This window comes from Podarcis erhardii, assembly GCF_964252035.2.
Source record: "Podarcis erhardii genome assembly, chromosome: 16".
NCBI classification, from domain to species: domain Eukaryota; kingdom Metazoa; phylum Chordata; class Lepidosauria; order Squamata; family Lacertidae; genus Podarcis; species Podarcis erhardii.
This window is the reverse complement of record NC_138514.1, coordinates 20,261,021-20,279,026: the sequence shown is the minus strand read 5'-3', so window position 1 is coordinate 20,279,026 and position 18,006 is coordinate 20,261,021. Positions and strand designations below refer to the sequence as shown.

The 18,006-nt window shown below is 46.7% G+C and overlaps 2 protein-coding genes across 8 annotated transcripts in view; one reads left to right on the top strand and one right to left on the bottom strand.

Annotated features, from left to right (window-relative positions):
- The first annotated feature begins 212 nt into the window (after positions 1-212).
- On the top strand, positions 213-5,564 carry LOC309331139 (uncharacterized protein CXorf65 homolog). Of its 7 annotated transcripts, none has more exons than XM_081843210.1 (7): positions 213-263; positions 934-1,333; positions 1,533-1,570; positions 2,042-2,128; positions 2,501-2,617; positions 3,775-3,849; positions 5,095-5,564. In XM_081843210.1, the coding sequence occupies exons 2-7, from the start codon at positions 1,134-1,136 to the stop codon at positions 5,247-5,249; spliced, it is 672 nt and encodes a 223-aa protein (XP_081699336.1). In that variant the 5' UTR covers positions 213-263; positions 934-1,133; the 3' UTR covers positions 5,250-5,564. The 7 variants fall into 7 exon arrangements, 6 of the variants coding, with proteins under 6 accessions (XP_081699336.1, XP_081699337.1, XP_081699338.1 ...); XM_081843214.1 differs by lacking the exon at positions 213-263 and adding an exon at positions 4,403-4,473 and having other exon boundaries at positions 611-1,333; positions 2,501-2,587; positions 5,095-5,188; XM_081843213.1 differs by lacking the exon at positions 213-263 and adding an exon at positions 4,403-4,473 and having other exon boundaries at positions 614-1,333; positions 5,095-5,188.
- Positions 5,565-11,230: 5,666 nt separating this feature from the next.
- Positions 11,231-18,006, bottom strand: part of SORL1 (sortilin related receptor 1) — a 110,059-nt gene continuing 103,283 nt past the window's right edge. The window contains exons 46-48 of the mRNA XM_081843049.1: positions 16,732-16,924; positions 15,393-15,605; positions 11,231-14,161 (exon numbers count right to left, since the gene is read on the bottom strand). Of these exons, the coding sequence (XP_081699175.1) occupies positions 14,094-14,161; positions 15,393-15,605; positions 16,732-16,924 (474 nt within the window). The 3' untranslated portion in view covers positions 11,231-14,093. The remainder of the gene's footprint in view (positions 14,162-15,392; positions 15,606-16,731; positions 16,925-18,006) is intronic.

Below are 18,006 nucleotides of genomic sequence, written 5' to 3'. Positions count from 1 at the left end.
AAGGGGAAATGTGTGTGCGTCTTATGGAGCGAATGCAGGCTGCGCAGCTATCCCAGAAGCCAGAACAGCAAGAGGGATTGCTGCTTTCACTGCGCAGCGATCCCTCTTGCGGTTCTGGCTTCTGAGATTCAGAATATTTTTTTTCTTGTTTTCCTTCTCCAAAAACTAGGTGCGTCTTGTGGTCTGGTGCGTCTTATAGAGCGAAAAATACGGTAACTATATAACCTTTAGAAGACATTTGAAGGCAGCCCTTTATAGGGAAGGTATATAGTGTTTAATGTTTTATGATGTCTTTATATATGTTGGAAACTGCCCAGAGTGGCTGGGGCAACCCAGTCAGATGGGTAGGGTATAAATTATTATTATTATTATTATTATTATTATTATTATTATTATTATTATTATTATATGTTGTTGTTGTTGTTTAGTCATTTAGTCGTGTCCGACTCTTCGTGACCCCATGTAGCAGAGCATGCCAGGCACTCCTGTCTTCCACTGCCTCCCGCAGTTTGGTCAAACTCATGCTGGTAGCTTCGAGAACACTGTCCAACCATCTCATCCTCTATCATCCCCTTCTCCTTGTTTCTCCTTGTGCCCTCCATCTTTCCCAACATCAGGGTCTTTTCCAAGGAGTCTTCTCTTCTCATGAGGTGGCCAAAGTATAGGAGCCTCAGCTTCAGGATCTGTCCTTCCAGTGAGCACTCAGGGCTGATTTCCTTCAGAATGGATAGATTTGATCTTCTTGCAGTCCATGGGGCTCTCAAGAGTCTCCTCCAGCACCATAATTCAAAAGCAATTATTCGGCAATCAGCCTTCTTTATGGTCCAGCTCTTGAACAGGACGCCCCATTTTTCATTGGAGAAATGTTGGAGAGTATGCTAATGCTGTTCATTTCAGACCTATTCGGATAACCAAGCACTTCCTTTATCCTAGATTTCCTGAGATCCTCATCCACATAGAAGTACATTAAGGCAGGTTCTTTGCTGGTGGAGGATGAGGTAATATTTACATGACTGGTAGAAAAGAGAGAAGGTTTCATTGGCTCTGCTGCTGTTTACCAGGCTCATTGTTAGGGCAACACGTCACCCATGGAGACGGAAACAAACCCAAGCAGCACTCAGCAATAAAGACACATGCATGCTGTTTCAGGCTGCTTGGAAAATAGCTACAATATCACTGTCATTTGCAAGGCTGGTGCAGAATTTAGGAACAAGGGTGGCAATTTACACCTGACCATCCAACGTTTTCCTGGCTCCGTGAGCTACATCAGTCCATCCCAGTTTTGGATAAGGACTACTGATAGCAGCCTGCCATTGTCACATCATCCAGAAAGGTAAGTGATGGCTTGGGTCAGCAGGCATTTGTGGGTTGTCCTGCTACATTCTAATGCTACATAGAAGAATAGCATGTTTTCCCCTCTCCATGTTCTCAATTCCTGGGCATTTGCTGAGGAGTCAGAGACTTCAACAGCATAATCAGGCTCAGTCTTTTATATATTGACTTCATGGCACATTTCTCCCTTTCCCCTTCAGGTTTTCAGCAGAAATGTTTGTAACTGTGCTTCATGGTGGTAAGTGACCTTCCGGCCTTGAACCTTTGTTGTTTTGCAACAGGTGTGGGGAACCTTTGCCCTCCAAGGTTTGCAGAACTACACATCCCATCAGCCCCAGCAAGCATGGCCAATGGCCAGGGATGGTGGGAGCCAGCATCTTGAAATAGACTGGGAATCTGTGCAATTGTCTAAACACAGGGGGATACACATTTCCAGCACCTGGACCCAGTTAGCAACCCCACAGGCTGTATTTTCAGCTAAACTACAGTTTCCTTGCAATCTTCAAGGGCACATTATATTAGTCTAACCTGGAGGTTACAAGCATGTGAATGACAGCTGTTTCCCTTGGCTTTATCCTTGCATATGTTTTAAATTCATTATCGTTAGGTACTTTGGGAGATATTTTACTGAAAGGTAGCATATAAATGGTTAAAATTATTTTTTTTCAAAAAATGAAATCAATTTTTGCATTTTGTTTTTACATGGTAGAAAACAGGGCAGACATTTTTAACATTCACTGTGAAGTCCAGCGTCTCCTAGACGGCATCAAACGCCGCTGTGGCTCTGAGGACGAAGGTACAGTAGCTAAAAATCTTTGTGCACTTTGTATGTTTTTTTTGGGGGGGGGGAGTGTGTATCCATGCATTTAGATGTTTCAGTGGGTTACACTCACTGATAGTAAGCACCTTGATCCAGCAGAGACTTTGTCAAATCCTGGAGTGTGGAGGCTAATTGAGACAGTACTCAGTGCTCTGACACAGACATCCAGCCTCCTTGTGAGCATGTTTGCCTTTCTGTTAAAGCCTCCAAGGTATGTAGAAGCACATTACTCAGAGAAGGCCTGACACAAATTGAACACGTGCAGAAAGCTCAAAATTTACGTTAGAAAAAAACAGGGATAGCGTGTGAATGAATAACACTTGCCAGCTCTTGAATCATGTGTTTCAGATGATATAGAGTTAGCAGATGAGAGTGGGCAGGTGAAGAATTTACTCCAGAACAAGCAGCGCTCCGCAACTGAGCTTCTGGGGGAACGTGAGGCCTATGTGCTCCTGGGTGTTACAAGTAGGTCCCTTGCACCAAATCTCTAGACTCCCATGTGGACAGGTATGGCAGTACAACTGCACAATGTGCACCTAAAACCAAGGAAGTCTGAATCCAGTTCTCATGATAATTTATGCACACTGGAATCGGTACTATCTGTGCATGTAAAGGTAAAAGGTAAAGGACCCCTGAACACCATGACAGAAACCAGAGTGCACGGAAACGCCGTTTACCTTCCCGCCACAGCAGTACCTATTTATCTACTTGCACTTTGATGTGCTTTTGAACTGCTAGGTTGGCAGTAGCTGGGACCAAGCAACGGGAGCTCACCCTGTTGCAGGGATTCGAACCGCCAACCTTCCCAAGCCCAAGAGACTTAGTGGTTTAGACCGCAGGTTTAGACTTTTACCTGTGCATGTACAGATATGTGCACAAATGCACAGTTTTGCCTGTAAGGTCTTCTGCTGTGGGCCTTGAAACACTTTGCAAGAAGGTGAGCAGTTCCTTATTGCTTACAATTCTGCATTTGGGTCCACAAAGTGTAGCTACTTCTAGTGTTCTTTGCAGCCAATCCTATGCCTGTCACTCAGAGGCAAGGATAGATGGATCTGTCTATTTTACCTCTGAGTCAATTTTGCATGCTTTCATTCGACCCCATTTTCCTATGTATCTATGATTTTATAAAGAAAAATCTGCCTGAAAAACCATATTTTAACATATTTAACAATGTAAAGTATTTTATTAGAAAACATGTATTTCAGCATGTATGGGATCTCAATGCCCGTGTTTCTAAACCAATTTTATATACATTTTAAAGCTCCTTTTGGTTAAAAAAAAATTAACCAAGAACAGTATTGCAAAATTTGGAAAAATCTAGTGTTCTGATCTACACTAGTCCAAGAGATGAAAATCAAATTGGTTCATGTGAGAATTTGTGGAAATCAGTTTTTTCAACCAGCTCTACTTGTGAGTGAGAACCCACTGAAAATGAGTTTTGCTTCTAATAGAATGTGCTTAGTTAGAAGAACGATGCTAGCCACAGCTGTTATTGGCAGCTGTTCTGCCGTGTCTTTGCCAGCTAGCTCAACTCTTGCTCTTTATTCTGACTGCTAAACAGGACATTCCATCCCTACCCCTAACCACACACTATAATTGTTCTTTACCTTTGCCCTTTCCAGGAGGTGAAAGGCCTTCCAAGAGAGTATTTACACCTCTGTTGAAAGATGAGTCCATCATTAATGCTAAGTTCCTAGGTAGGTGGGTGAACTTGCCTCCATTTATCTATGCAATTTGAAAAGCATCTTCAAATGTCAGTTTGTTGTTGTTTAGTTGTTTAGTCGTTTCTGACTCTTTGTGACCCCATGGACCAGAGCATGCCAGGCACTCCTGTCTTCCACTGCCTCCCGCAGTTTGGTCAAACTCATGCTGGTAGCTTCGAGAACACTGTCCAACCATCTCGTCCTCTGTCGTCCCCTTCTCCTTGTGCCCAGGGTCTTTTCTAGGGAGTCTTCTCTTCTCATGCAAATGTCAGTAGTCAACCAGAGTTGCCATCAGGGCCCAGGGACTGACAACTGTGTGCACTTGCCAGTGAAAGAAGCTAAGCTTTGTCTGTCCCTGAGCCAAGTTGGCCCTGCCAAAAATGGATCGGTGCCTCTGGACAAAAATACACCTCCCATGCCAAAGAGACATGCCCATTTTCAGTGTAGGACAATAACTATTCAGAAATGTGGCTTGCCTCTTTGGAACTGGGAACTAGGTTTGTAAAAGGTCCAGCTGTACACTCTGCATGCACATGTCCCTTTTTAGATCTTCCACCTTCAGATGCAACCAAGAAGGGGTAAAGGGTTTTATGCCCCTTTGATTTCAGTGGAAAATAGGTGAGTGAAACTTTTATGTATACATTTTATACTGCTGTCAGAATAGCAGTGGTTTGAGAGCTTTCCATCACTGCTGTGTGGAAACTTCTGGTGGCATCACAGAGGGTCGTCTGTAGCATCATGAGGACCTTCAGCCACTGTGCCAGAGGGCACAAGACTGCTCCCTTAGTTAGATAATTGCTGATCCTCTATCTTGCTTTTTCATTGCACCGTTGAATTGCTTTGGTGAATGAAAAATAAGGTTATATTATGTCAAAGTAAACAATATGTTAAAGGTGTTTAATTATAAGGAGGAAAGATTGGAGACATAATAGAAGTGATTACAATAACCAGAAATGAGTTTTGAAGAAGGGTAAGGATTTGCTGTATCTGATTGGACAAAGAGGAATACAAAAAAGGGAGGCGTGAGGAGGTCAAGAAAGAAATTTTTGTAAACATGAGTCTGAAAACTGGAGTTTTTGTTTTTAATTTTTTCTTTTCTTTTTACTTTTTTATGTGGTGTATTGTTTTTGCTGTTTTGTGTTGTTTTGATGTTTCCTTTGTTTTTGGAAAAATAAATTAATATTTCTTTTTTTAAAAAATGAATTGCTTTGGTGAATTATATATTTCTCCTACCTGAAGCTAAGCTAGAGAGCTGGCAAGAGCGCAAAGTCCCCTCTCCGAGAGTAAAATCCAGAAAGACCAACAAAAAAGCAACCTTGGATATCCCAGCTGCTGAAGGTGAGCTTATAATTATTAAAGAGAACCTCCAGTTTATGACCTTTTGTGAGTCTTGATGGCTAATATAGAATCATAAAACTGTAGAGTTGGAAGGGATTCAGAGGAGCAATTCAGGAAAGATGGCATGTGTTAAATATGGAGAAGTGGAATTACATTTTTAGCCAAGTGAGATTAACAAGCACCTTCAGAATCCATAATCAACTTGGTTTACTTACTGTAACCCAGCTATAGCATATGAATTTCAAAACTAGCAGCTCCTTCCCTGAGGACTGCCAGTCTTTTCATTGTCCAGGGGCAGTCAAGGAACAATGGCCAGGCACTGCAAGTTGCCTCAGGTGAACTGCTGGGTTGAGATATAAGCTTAAAACATATTCTGTCGATTTTATTGCATTAGCCATGTGGCCATAGCATAATATACATAGAAATAACAACATAAAATGGGGGTGGGGAGATAAAAGTAGATGTCGTCCTGGGCGAATACTTTGAAAAAATGAGGATAACAAAAGTAACAAGGGATTTAAAACATCGAGTGACAGAGAATACAAAAACAAGTTCGATTGTGCGGCGTATCGACTACTTCTGTGGTATTAAAGAAGAAGTTGGTGCCGCTTTCCTCTTCATCACACTAAGCAGGAAGTTAGCTGTCATCTCGGTAATCCAACAGTCAGAATCCTGCAGAAGAAGGGACACTATCCAAGGCTGGATTGGGAGGTGAAGCTTGTTCACGAGAGGAGTTAGAAACCGAGATCTTTCATCTGCCCAGTTGGGACAGAAGAGCATTACATGTTCCATAGTCTCCAGAGCCGTGTCATTGCAGGTGCATGTTCTATTTGCGATGGAAACTCTGGAGTAACGACCCGAGAGAACTGCTGTAGGAAAACAGTTGAGACGGGCACAGGTAAAGGCCCTTCGCTTAGCCTCCGAGGGAATTGTGAAGCAGTATAGAGGGATCCCTTCAGGGGGTGGAATAGCTAGGGCTAAGCCTGAACACGGCCCTCTTGCATGGGAAGCTGTGTTAGAGAAGTCAAGTTGCTGTAGCTTCTTTTTGATTGGAGGTAGGGCCGCCGGACTAATACACTCTAAGTTAAAAACAGTTTTGCGGTTCAAGTTGAGAAGAGAGCGTAATTTGAGATTAATTGTAATTTTCCAAGGAGAATTATGGATATCTCTTAGGATCAGATTGGAGAAACCACCTCTAATTCGAGGATCCGATGCTAGTAGGTGGGAGCTATAGGAAATGGCTCGACTCCATGCTCGTTTTACAATTGAGGGCTGGGCAAACTCAAGTCGTAGGGCTGCACCTGAGACACATCTCGGGACACCAGAAAGAGATCTCAGAAACATGTGAAGTGGGCGATCCAAGTTACCTGATATTGCTGTAGTCCATACCTCGCAGCCATATAATAATTTAGGGACAACTTTGGCATTAAATATTTGAATTGCTGCTGGAAGGTGTTTGCCGCCCTTCTGGTGATAAAATCGGACAATGGCATTAGAGGTCGTGGTTGCAGCAAGAGAGGCAGATTGTAGATGGGTGGTCCAGGAGAGATTATAAGTAAATATTAAGCCTAGATATTTAAAGGCTTTTACCTTTTCTAAGTAACCACCTGTGATCTTAAGCGGCTCCAGCTTGAGTTTGCGGGAACGAGTGAAGTGGAGGACTTTTGATTTTTTATAATTAATATTAAGAGCTTCCGCCTTACAATAGGCGATAAATGCATTAACTGCATTTGCTAGGTCTGCAGCTGTTCTGGATAAGATGACGGCATCATCTGCATAGAAAAGTGAAGCAACGGGGTGGCCTGCTAAGTGGGGAGGATACTTAGTTGCTAGCTTCAAAGGGGAAAGAGCATCATGAAGATAAAGATTAAACAGTAAAGGGGCCAAGAGACAACCTTGTCGGACGCCCCTGGCCGTTGGGAATGGAGTGGTAAGGGAGCCGTTGGGACCAATTCGGACGCGAGCTGTGGTGTTTGAATAAAGGGAAATAATTAGGGAGAGGAGGTGCGGATCAATTCCCAGATGGGCAAGTTTGGACCATAATCTCTGTCTAGGAATGGAATCAAAGGCGGCCTCCAGGTCCATGAAAGTGGCAAACAGGTGGCCTTGCCTTGGTGCAGTGTATTTACTGGCAAGGTGATAGAGAGTTAGACAGTGGTCCATGGTTGATGCTGACTTCCGGAAGCCAATCTGTTCTGGTGGTAGGATGTTTCTCTCATGGACTGTGATGGCCTGGGATTCCGATTCTGAGGATGAACCAGAGGAATCCCAGCCTGCACAGGAGTCCCCGCCTCCAGGGCCGGCTGAACTGGGGCAAGGCCTAGATGCTGAAGAGCCTGCACCTGTGACAGAGCATCAGGAGCTGGCCCCAGGTGAAGCCCTTCTGGCCCCAGAGGGGCTTGACGACTCAGTGGCCACAGGTGAGCCTCCTCCAGGGCCCAGTAACCCTTCGGCCTCTCCTGATCTGCAGAGGCTTAGGGCAGAGAGGCGAAGGGAACTGGTTGCCCCCAGGAGGAGTGCTCGCCTTAAGGCCAGAGGAGGCGGGGCTCCTGGGGGTCGGGACCGCCCCCGGCCTTAGAAGAGGATAAAAGCCCAGTCAGCCTGGCCCCAGGTTGCGGGAGCAACGTCGTTGTTGGCTTTGGACCTTCCTGTGTTCCTGATCCCTGCTTGGCCTCCTGTTCCTGACTATCCGGTGTTCCAGTTCCCAGCTCGGCCTCCTGTTCCAGCGTACCTGTTTCCCGCCCGGCTCCCCGTCTTGGACCTCGCCCCTCTTCGTGTGGACTCTGCTTACACCCACGGTACCTTCCCCCGGGACCAGCACAGTTTGCTCCCGCCACACCCGCACTCCCCCTTCGTTGAGGTGCGTTCGGGAAGAGCCAGAGGCCATGGCTGACCAGGCGGCTGCGCTGGTGGCATTGGCCCAGGAAAACCAGGCCTTGACCCACACCGTTCAGCAGCTAAGCGATGTGGTTGCGGCGCTTCAGCAGCGGTTGGAAGCCTTTCCAGATCCTGGGGCCGACGCCCTAGCTCCAGGCAAGTACCCAGTGGCCTTGCCAGAGAAATTTGATGGGACCCAGGCCAGTTTTCCCATGTTCCTCGCCCAGGCCAAGTTGTACATTCAGGGGCGAGCCCGGAACTTCCCTGACGACCGCACCAAGGTGCATTTTTTAATCAGTTTGTTAAAGGACCAGGCGGCCAAGTGGGCTTTGCCACTGCTCCGGCAAGACTCTCCTTTGCTAACGGACTATGTGGGGTTTTGTAACCACTTAGAGACTGCGTTTGGTAACCCACTGAAGGAGAGCCAAGCCAATCGGGCGATTCGTCGGTTGAGACAAGACAAGTCCACAGCCGCCGCCTACGCCACAGAATTTCGGCTGTTGGCACAAGACTTGTCTTGGAATGACTCTGCACTACGGGACCAGTATCTTGAGGGACTGTCAGACGAGATACTGGACCAGTTGGCCAAGATGGATCGTCCCACCACACTGGATACTCTCATTCAGCGGAGCCTGCAGATAGACGATCGGTTGGAGGACCGTCGCCAGACCCGGGACCGCCAGCACTCCCGACTCCTGGCGCCAGTCCTTCCCAGCAGGTCCACGCCCACAGCCGAGTTACCAGTCGAGCCAACGCCGCTCGGGGCTGCGCGACCTCGGCTCTCCCCCTCGGAGAAGTCGCGGCGTCGGGAGGGGAACCTGTGCCTTTACTGCGGTGGGGGTGGACATTACGCCCGTTCCTGTCCCGAGAAGCTACCAGTCGCAGGGAAACCGCCAACCTCGGTAGCCGAAGGCCCTAGCAACGTGGGGTCCCAAACCATGCAAGAAGGGCCCTCACCAGTAGAATTGCGACATCTCATGGTACCGGTGCGTCTCTACCCTCCAGGTGGGCCCTGGATTCTTACCCACGCTTTGGTAGATTCGGGGGCAACCCGCTCCTATATGGACGCTGCCTTTGCCGCGCATCATCAGGTGCCACTTCAGAACAAACCAGAACCGGTACAGGTGGAGGCAATTGACGGACGGCTCCTGCGTTCGGGTGCCGTCACTCGGGAGACCCAGCCCTTGGTCCTGTGTCTCCAGCAGCACCGGGAGGTGCGAACCTTGGACATTGCCTCCATGCCCCGGTTCCCCCTGGTGCTCGGAATGGACTGGCTAGAGGCTCACAACGTTCAGATTGACTGGGTCAAACGGACCGTACACTTCCCAGATCCATGTTCCCATGCTCAGTCGCAGATGCTAGCGGCCGCACCCACGGAGGAGGCAGCACCCACGCTCCCAGCCGTGTACCGGGACTACCAAGACGTGTTCGAGGAACGGGGGGCAGACCAGCTGCCGCCGCATCGGTCTTTTGACTGCGGACGAGACCCTATTTCCAACACATCATCTCTGCAACGCATCTCCAATTTATGTGACTGGGTTCAGGGTTCCTCGGTAGTAAAGTCAGTCTGGAAACTCCAACCCCATGAAGACCACTCATCTAGTGTAAGAATCACAGAACTGCAGAGTTCGAAGGGACCCAAAGGCTCATCCAAGTGCAACATCCCGCAATGTAATCATTATAGATAACCTACGAGGGGTCAATTTCAAACACAGCAGACCATCGAGTCACAAGATCAGGATACCTCTGACCTCCTTCATGCTATTGCTGAGTTTACTTGAAAAGGGAAGAACATCTGTATGTATAACATTGGCAAACTTCCCACGCTTACTGAAATGTAACCGTTAGGTGTTTCTTCGTAGAAGGAGAAAAGGTCAAAACAGCAAAAATCAGAAGGGGAAAGCCCACCATTGTCAGCGAAATAATAATCAGTTATGGAGAAGGTGTGGTGGGAATAGTTTTAAGATTGCTTATCCAAGTCATGCTTGGCCAGTTTGATATTCACTCCAGCCCTAGGAAGACTAAGTTATATGCAGCAAAGATATACCGTAGATTCCGGCATGTAAGACGACTTTTAAACCCCGGAAAATCCTCTAAAAAGTCAGGGGTCGTCTTATACGCCCAGTTGCCTAATACGCCGGAATCTACTGTGTATATATATATATATTTGGTTCAAACCGGTAAGGATGTTTGCATCTGAGAAATGTGAAGCTTTGCAATTTCTCGACTAGGTTTGCATGTGCAGAATTTGGGGAGGTGCGACCCATGTCAGCACAACAGGGCTGTGGACTGTTGCAATCCCTCATCTTAGGCTGCTGAAAGGAGCTTTGGCAGAGCAGGTGGTTAAAAAATACCCCATTGCCCCTTATGCTAGTTTTTAGAACCACAGTTCAATACTTAGTGGGTGGTGAGAGCCTCTGTCTAATGGTAGAGCCGGCCCGTACTTTTGCTTCCCGCCATAGCACATAATCCATGCAATGTGAGTGCTCAGCATGGATGCTTGCATATGTGGCAGCCCAAATCGCACTATTTATTCCCCAGGATAGGGGGGAAAAGAAGAACAAGGGGGAATAGTCACTTGACGCTGGATGTTGCAGATGTGGGCACCCCCCCCCCCCGCCCCATGGAGCACTTGTACCATGCATTAAAATTTGATCAGGAGTGAGGAACTGTTTTCAGCCTGGAATAACTGGGCAGAGCAATGAATGCAGAGTCCACCTCTAGATTTTAGGCTACCCTCCTGCATCCTTCCACACACACCTGTCTCTATCCTCCATCCAAGCAAGGAGGTGGCATGAACAGAGCTAAGGACACATTCAAGCCAGGCAAAAACACTCAAGGAGGGTGCAGAGCAGGGCCCGTAGGGGTGTGGCTGACTAGGAGGCCTGCAGAGAATCTTGACGGGCAGATAGAGAGGTCCAGAGGGCAGCAATTGGCCCCTGGCTTAGACGCAAGGACAGAAAACAGGCCTGGTCTTCCAGTACAGGGGATGCTTTGGAAATGTCCGAACTGCACCAAAGGTCAAACAGGGCCACGCAAGAAGAGGAAACTTTTGAGCAGGCACACATCTGGGCTTGCACCCTGTGGGCCACAGGGAAGCTGTATTTTAGCAGCCTTCGTGCAGGGCACCTAATTCTTAAGCAATACCTTCTTCCTACTGTTTTGTTTTGTTTTTTAATGGTGGAATCTACATTGTAACTCACACAAATACAAGACAAGGAGAACCAGATATTTGGCTTTGGAGCCAAAGTTGCATAGCTATGCTAAGTCTGCAACTCCTACGGCAGCCCCAATGCCTTTGTCCTCAAGGATTTACAGTTGCACGTGGGGATTCCACCCCCCCACACACACACATGCAATGTTCCCTCCTCAAATCTGCCCCAGAGGGCTGGAAGGGGAAACCCAGATTTGGTGGGCATATAGGGAAGTTTCAATGTGCAAATGTAAACCCTTGAACTAATGGAATGGGTTGCTTATCGTTGCATTAGATGCAACCCCCACTTATTGGCAATGATCCACGCTGGTGGCAAGTGGCCCCCAAATTCCCATAACCCACTGAATGTAAAAAACAAACAAACGCAGGAGGGTTTAACCCTGATCCAGAAGTTTCTCAAGTGCATATGGAGGCACAGGGCCTACGTGGAGCAGGCAGCTCTTCTTGCAGAAAGTGGTCTATCATGGACACTGCCCCTTCCATTAGAGTGAATGGGGAATCCTCATCATGCAAGAGCTGCTACCTCTGCACTGGAGTGCAATCAGGACTTAATCATCTTCACTTGCATTAAAAACACACAAACAGAAAAGTTAACCAGTGTATGAACCTTTGTGCGCCTAGATAGGTATATATGTTTTTTGCTTCCGCGAATGTGTACTAAGTGCTTTGCAGAAACTACTTTAGCCCTCAGTTTTACAAATCAACAAGTCTCACACTCTACCCCCCTCCCCACTTTTTTTGTTTTGTTTTCTCCTAAAGCATGGAAAAGTATTGAAAGATAAAAATGTGGGTTTTTTTTCTTTTTCTTTTACTATGGCAGTAATACCTGATTCAATTACAAGACACATAAGGGGTTAGAGGGAAGAAACGACTATTTTGCAAAAGGTTAAAGTGGCACATCTCCTCACACAATAAGTGTGCAACATGACTGAGAATTCTGGAACTCTGACCAAAAGCAGATTTCCTAATAAATTAATAAAACAGAACAAAAAAAATCTCATATAAAACAAGATCCAAATATTTTTTTAAGCCAATGTTAAAACCTTCAGGAATGATTCTCTCTCTTCATAGATATATATATAGATATATATTTATATTTTCCTGAATTTATTAAAATAAAATTTTCTCTTAGGAAAAAAGAAAGAAGCTAGTTTGGACTCTGATCCTGAGAGAAGTGGTTCTGCTAGTTGCTAGCCTCGTGGAATTGGGTAAGGATTTCATGCAAGACCTCTGGAAATGAAGAGAGGTTTGTAGCAGCAGCATTTGGGGGGCAGGGGTGTGCCCTAAGATAGCGAATGGGCAAGACATTGTTGTTGCCCCACCTTACCCACTTCGGTTGCATAACCACCATATAACGAAGGTCACAAAGGAACCTCTCAGCAGTCCTTCCTTGCCACAATATCTTTCATCCAAACTAGAAACAGAGCTCTGAAAACAGCCCTGTTCGTCCCCCTTCCCTGGTAATGTGCAGTAATGGAAATGCATGATGTGATTGCGTAACACTGCAGGGTTCCCCAATTACGCACTGGGTGGCCAAGTGTTGGAAACGGTCAGAAGCTGTGTCAAGGAACAGGTGGGCTTTCAGAAACTTATCCAGTGGGGAGGTAGCAGTTCTGTGGTCCCCCAAAAGATCTGAGACAGCAAATCAGGGAACCGAAGCAGGAGAGTAGGCTGGGAAATGTCTCCTGACAAGAGCTTGCTGGATCAGGCCTGTGACCCATCTAAACCAGCACCTTGTCCTTGTGGTGGCCAACCAGATGACTATGGGAGACCAGCAAGCAGGACTTGAGCACAAGAGTACTCTCCCTTCCTGTGGCTTCCAGCAACTGGCCTTCAGAAGCGTTCCTACCTCCGACAACCAGGCTGGGGAACAAGCTCTGAAGCCGACGAACAGCCCGCGTGATGACAGAAGAGTTTGGATTTGATATCCCGCTTTATCACTACCCTTAGGAGTAGTGGGGCTGAGAGACTTCAAAGAAGTGTGACTAGCCCAAGGACACCCAGCAACTGCATGTGGAGGAGCGGAGACGCAAACCCGGTTCCCCAGATTACAAGTCTATTGCTCTTAACCACTACACCACACTGGCTCTCAGAAGCAGCCACTGCATCCCAGGTGGCGCCAGTGAACCACTGAGTTGTGTATGGGAAAGAGGGGCACTGGCAAGGGAAGTGGCATGCTGCAGCCCAAGTCCTGGGACTCCCACTTCGTGACCTGCCCCTTTCCCAGCGCAGTGGGGGCCAGCAATATGGGGAAAGGGATGGTAGAGGTCACACGCCTTTCCAATATGACACATTACGAGGGGGAGCTGAATACGGTGCTTCCATGTCGGTGGCAGCCAAACATTTGCCATTCTTCACAACCAACTCTATGGTATCATGTCAAAGCTGGAAGGAGCATCAAGCGATTTCTCTCTGACTACGCAGAACTTCTCAGAGGATCAGAGTCAAAGTCAACAAGGACGAGGGATGGGGGAGAGAATTATCTCACAGACTTAAAAGCATGCCCAGCAAGCACAGCCTTGTAAGACTAAATTAAAGGTTGGAAATGGTAGGGAAACAAAGAAACAGAAATTGTTACTAAATCAACCTGGTTTGAAAGTTCACAGCTGTGTACTACAAAGTGTAATAATTATTTCTTCTTCTTTTTTTCCGGCCATACAAAAATAACATATTGCAACTCAAAAGTGCAGATATATATATATATATATACTGTATATTGTTTTAAAATAAACAGTTGACTGTGTTTTTTCTCCTTTTTTATCAAATAAAATATTTACACCATTTTGTTTTCCAGAGTCAGAAACGCTCTTCATGCTATCACCATGGGGACATCGTCTGAAAAGCCTGTGATCATCGGCGCTTCGTCGTCCTCGTCTCCTGAGAATGAAACACATCCGTTTCAGAAAGAAATCAGAGAACTGGGAGATTACACCAAAGGTCGCTCAGCCTAACACTCGGTCAACGTGAGGAATCCTCTGCTTCGGGATCCCAGGAGAGCTGGCCAACATGGTCCTTTACCTTCCGAACCTGCCTGTTCAACAGTTGTACCAACGGGAAATTCCTCCTAATGTTTAATCCAACATTTCCCATTGCAGATGTTTTGGTCTCTCTGGGCTGTATCCAACGTTCTCTGACTACCGGCATGAGAGCTCTAGTGCAATTTGTTTTATCTTGCCCTAGGCAATCCATAGCAACTTACAAGCAATATTGTTTATTAATCATTATTAATATTTATCAAATTTCTATACTGAGGATCATCTGAGGATCGCAGAGCAGCTTACAATATAAAAACACAAAAATACGTAACGTAGTCACAAAAATAATACCCTCCAACAGATTAAAAGACCATAGATTGTTTAAGGCCTGGGGTGAAATGGAATGTTTTTGCTTTCCGTGGCACCTAAAGATATATAATGAAGGTGCCAGGTGGGCCTTCCTGGGGAGAGCATAGCAGAAGCGGGAAGCCACTGCAGATAAGGCCCAATTTCGTGTTCCCACCCTCCAAACATTTTGTGGAGGAGGCACATGAAGGAGGGCCTCAGATAATAATTGCTGGGTCTGGGTTGGTTCATATGGGGAGAGGTGGTCCTTGAGGGCCCCCCTCAAACTGTAAATGCTGCAATGGAAATATACACAAAAGCTAATTACCAAAACACCCTCAACCTCTGTGGTAAAGGTAAAGGGACCCCTGACCATTAGGTCCAGTCGTGACCGACTCTGGGGTTGCGACGCTCATCCCGCTTTACTGGCCGAGGGAGCCGGGTACAGCTTCTGGGTCATGTGGCCACCATGACTAAGCCACTTCTGGCAAATCGGAGCAGCACACGTAAACGCTGTTTACCTTCCCGCCAGAGCGGTACCTATTTATCTACTTGCACTTTGACGTGCTTTCGAACTGCTAGGTTGGCAGGAGCAGGGATCAAGCAACGGGAGCTCACCCTGTCGCAGGGATTCGAACCACCGACCTTCTGATCGGCAAGTCCTAGGCTCTGTGGTTTAACCAAAGTGCCACCCGCGTCCCATTCAACCTCTATAGCTTAATGCAATTGTTGCCCTCATGAGATTCCACCCATTTAAGTCTAAGGCTTAGGAAAACAGCCTCACCCACCTAAATCATCGCCTGATGAGAATATTGCTGACCCCAGTCGGGAGCTGTAGTGGCTGTTTGCGAAGGCCGTGAAGCTATTCTGAAGTCTTCTGTGCCTCATGTACAAGGCAACAAACCCTATGCCCACTGTCACTAGCAAGAGGAATAACATCGGCACCACAATGGCAGCCACGTCTGTAGGCTTGCTCATGGTGGATGCAGCAGGATCTCTGCCTGCAGAAGGAGAAACAAAGAATGTTATTCAATTTGTTGGCTACCCAACACAAATACGAGCATCACGCGTCTGTTCCCTGGGCATCTCACAAAGATAAATTGCTATAATACAGTATTAGTAAACAGAATTCTAACAGCAGTATTAGGACATACGATTTCCAGTGAGATTGAGAAAATATCAGATCTGAAAAGCCTGGGGAACTCCATGCCTCAATGGAGTTTTAAGTACTCGGCTGGAATGAAAGCCATTGTTTGCAACCTGCATATCAGTTGTTTACACCATAATGTGAACCGAGACTTTGTATTTTCACAGAATGATGCAGGAGCTGCTTGATTTAATATTTGTATTCTGCTCTTCCAACAAATGTTGAGCTCACAACACTTTATAGTAGCATTATTTAAAAAAACACCAAATGTTGCAATCATTATAATATCAAACACAATAGCATATAAGTAAAGCAAACAACAGCAGCAACAAAGTCATCAGAACAACTGCAATAAAGTCATATTATGCTGCTATAAAGTTCCACATACTGCTATGGTTATGAAAAGTTGGAAGGCTAAAACCCTGGGCAGGGCCAGTTGAAGGCAGGTGTCCTTCTAGCCTGATAATTATTTGGCTGGAAGCAGTGATGTGGTGGTCCAGAGTTAAGGACCTGTTACTATTGTGGCAGCAGGGTCTCTCTCTCCAGCATCCTAGAACCACCAAATTAACATGAAAGGAGGTGAGTCAGTCACTGAGGAACGGCTCCTAGGGTCACTCTTGAGAAGGCATATGGGAAGACGACCAAGGAGGAGTTGTTCCGTATGCTCCAAAGCTAAGCAATTAGGGACCCTGAAAACTCATGGCGCTTCAGTTTCAAGAGAATAGGGTGCAAGCCCTGTTACGTACATTGGCAGCTCACAGAAAACACAACTTAAGTTGCTCCGAAAGAAGACACTGGAGTACTCGAGATAATTTGCCCATAAACGCGCACAGAAGATGATAGATCTAGCTGAAGGGCAACGCGTGGAGATCTGCATTGATAGCAGCAATGTTCCAGGCTTCCAAATGTTAACACGGTGAGTGTTGAAAAGAAAATACACGGAAGCAGAAGTGAATCAGAGGGGGAGATCTTTTCCTTACCACTTCCCACTTCATTGTAAAGTAGCGTTGCAGGCTCCCCGCACACCTGCCCGCTGTAAAGACACCTTGCTTGCACCGTGAAGGAGTAATTATGCCCCATCTTCAGGTTGGAGACTTTGAAGACGTTCTCCGTGGTATTGCCCAGGTACAACGTGCTATTTGTCACGCTGTCGAACATGTGTATTTCATACCCCTGAAATTAAGCACAAAACACACAAAAAGCAAGGTAATTTGGTTCTGGATTGAAATATTGGGTTGTGTCCAAATCAAGTTTCACCCAGAGCAGATCCACTGAAATGAATGGACCTAATAATAATAATAATAATAAATTATTTATATCCCGCCCTCCCCAGCTGAATCCGTGCTCAGAGCGGCTAACAACAGTAAAAATAACACAGTTTACATAAAATCACAATCAATTAATTGAAATACATTCTAAAATCAATTCATTCTAAAATCAATTCAGAGTCAAATTAATGGCAACCATTGGGCTAGAGTTCTATGAGGATTACAGAAGGAAGGGGCCAGACTGTGCCTTGGCCAAAGGCCTGGTGGAACAGCTCTGTCTTGCAGACCCTGCGGAAAGATGTCAAGTCCCGCAGGGCCCTAGTCTCTTGTGACAGAGCGTTCCACCAGATCGGGGCCACGGCCGAAAAAGCCCTGGCTCTGGTTGAGGCCAGCCTAACCTCCCTGTGGCCTGGGATCTCCAAGATGTCTTCCCAATGCTGCATGTTGCTGCTGGTTACTGGGAGGAGAGAGGGGCACGGCAGCGGAGCCTGGCGTGGGTGCGGCTGGGGTGTTTCTGTTGCTCTGCCTGCACAGTGCTGAGCTCCCTGCTGCCTTCCCCTCTTGGGAACCGGCAGTAATGCGCAGGACAGGGTAACCAGCAGTGCAGTCACAACCTGGGCTACCCTACCGCCAGTTCACTACTCTAATCGAAGGACTGTCGCTAGTGCAATAGAAAAACACAGGCTACAGCTTGCTGGCGTATTCTAGTCAGGAAAAAACATTCAGAGCTGCTGTGTTGCAGCAGTCAAAAAGGGAACAGAGGGGCAAGGCAGCTCATCCATCCCCTTGAAGCCAATAGCTTCAAGTTTCCTTGGATGGTGTTGGACAAATTCTCATGGAGGATACAGCTATCAGTGGCTACTAGCCAGGGTGGCTATGATCTGGCTCCATAGTTGGAGGCAGTCATGCTTCTGAATACCAGTTGCTGGAAGCCACAGGAAGGGAGAGGGCTCTTGGGCTCAGGTCCTGCTTGCACACAGGTTGGCC

Coding starts and splice junctions, on each gene's coding strand:
- LOC309331139 (XM_081843210.1), top strand. CDS start 1,134: ATGCATGCTGTTTCAGGCTGCTTGGAAAATAGCTACAATATCACTGTC. Junction 1,571..2,041: donor TGTAACTGTGCTTCATGGTG/GTAAGTGACCTT, acceptor TTTACATGGTAG/AAAACAGGGCAGACATTTTT. Junction 2,618..3,774: donor TGTGCTCCTGGGTGTTACAA/GTAGGTCCCTTG, acceptor TGCCCTTTCCAG/GAGGTGAAAGGCCTTCCAAG.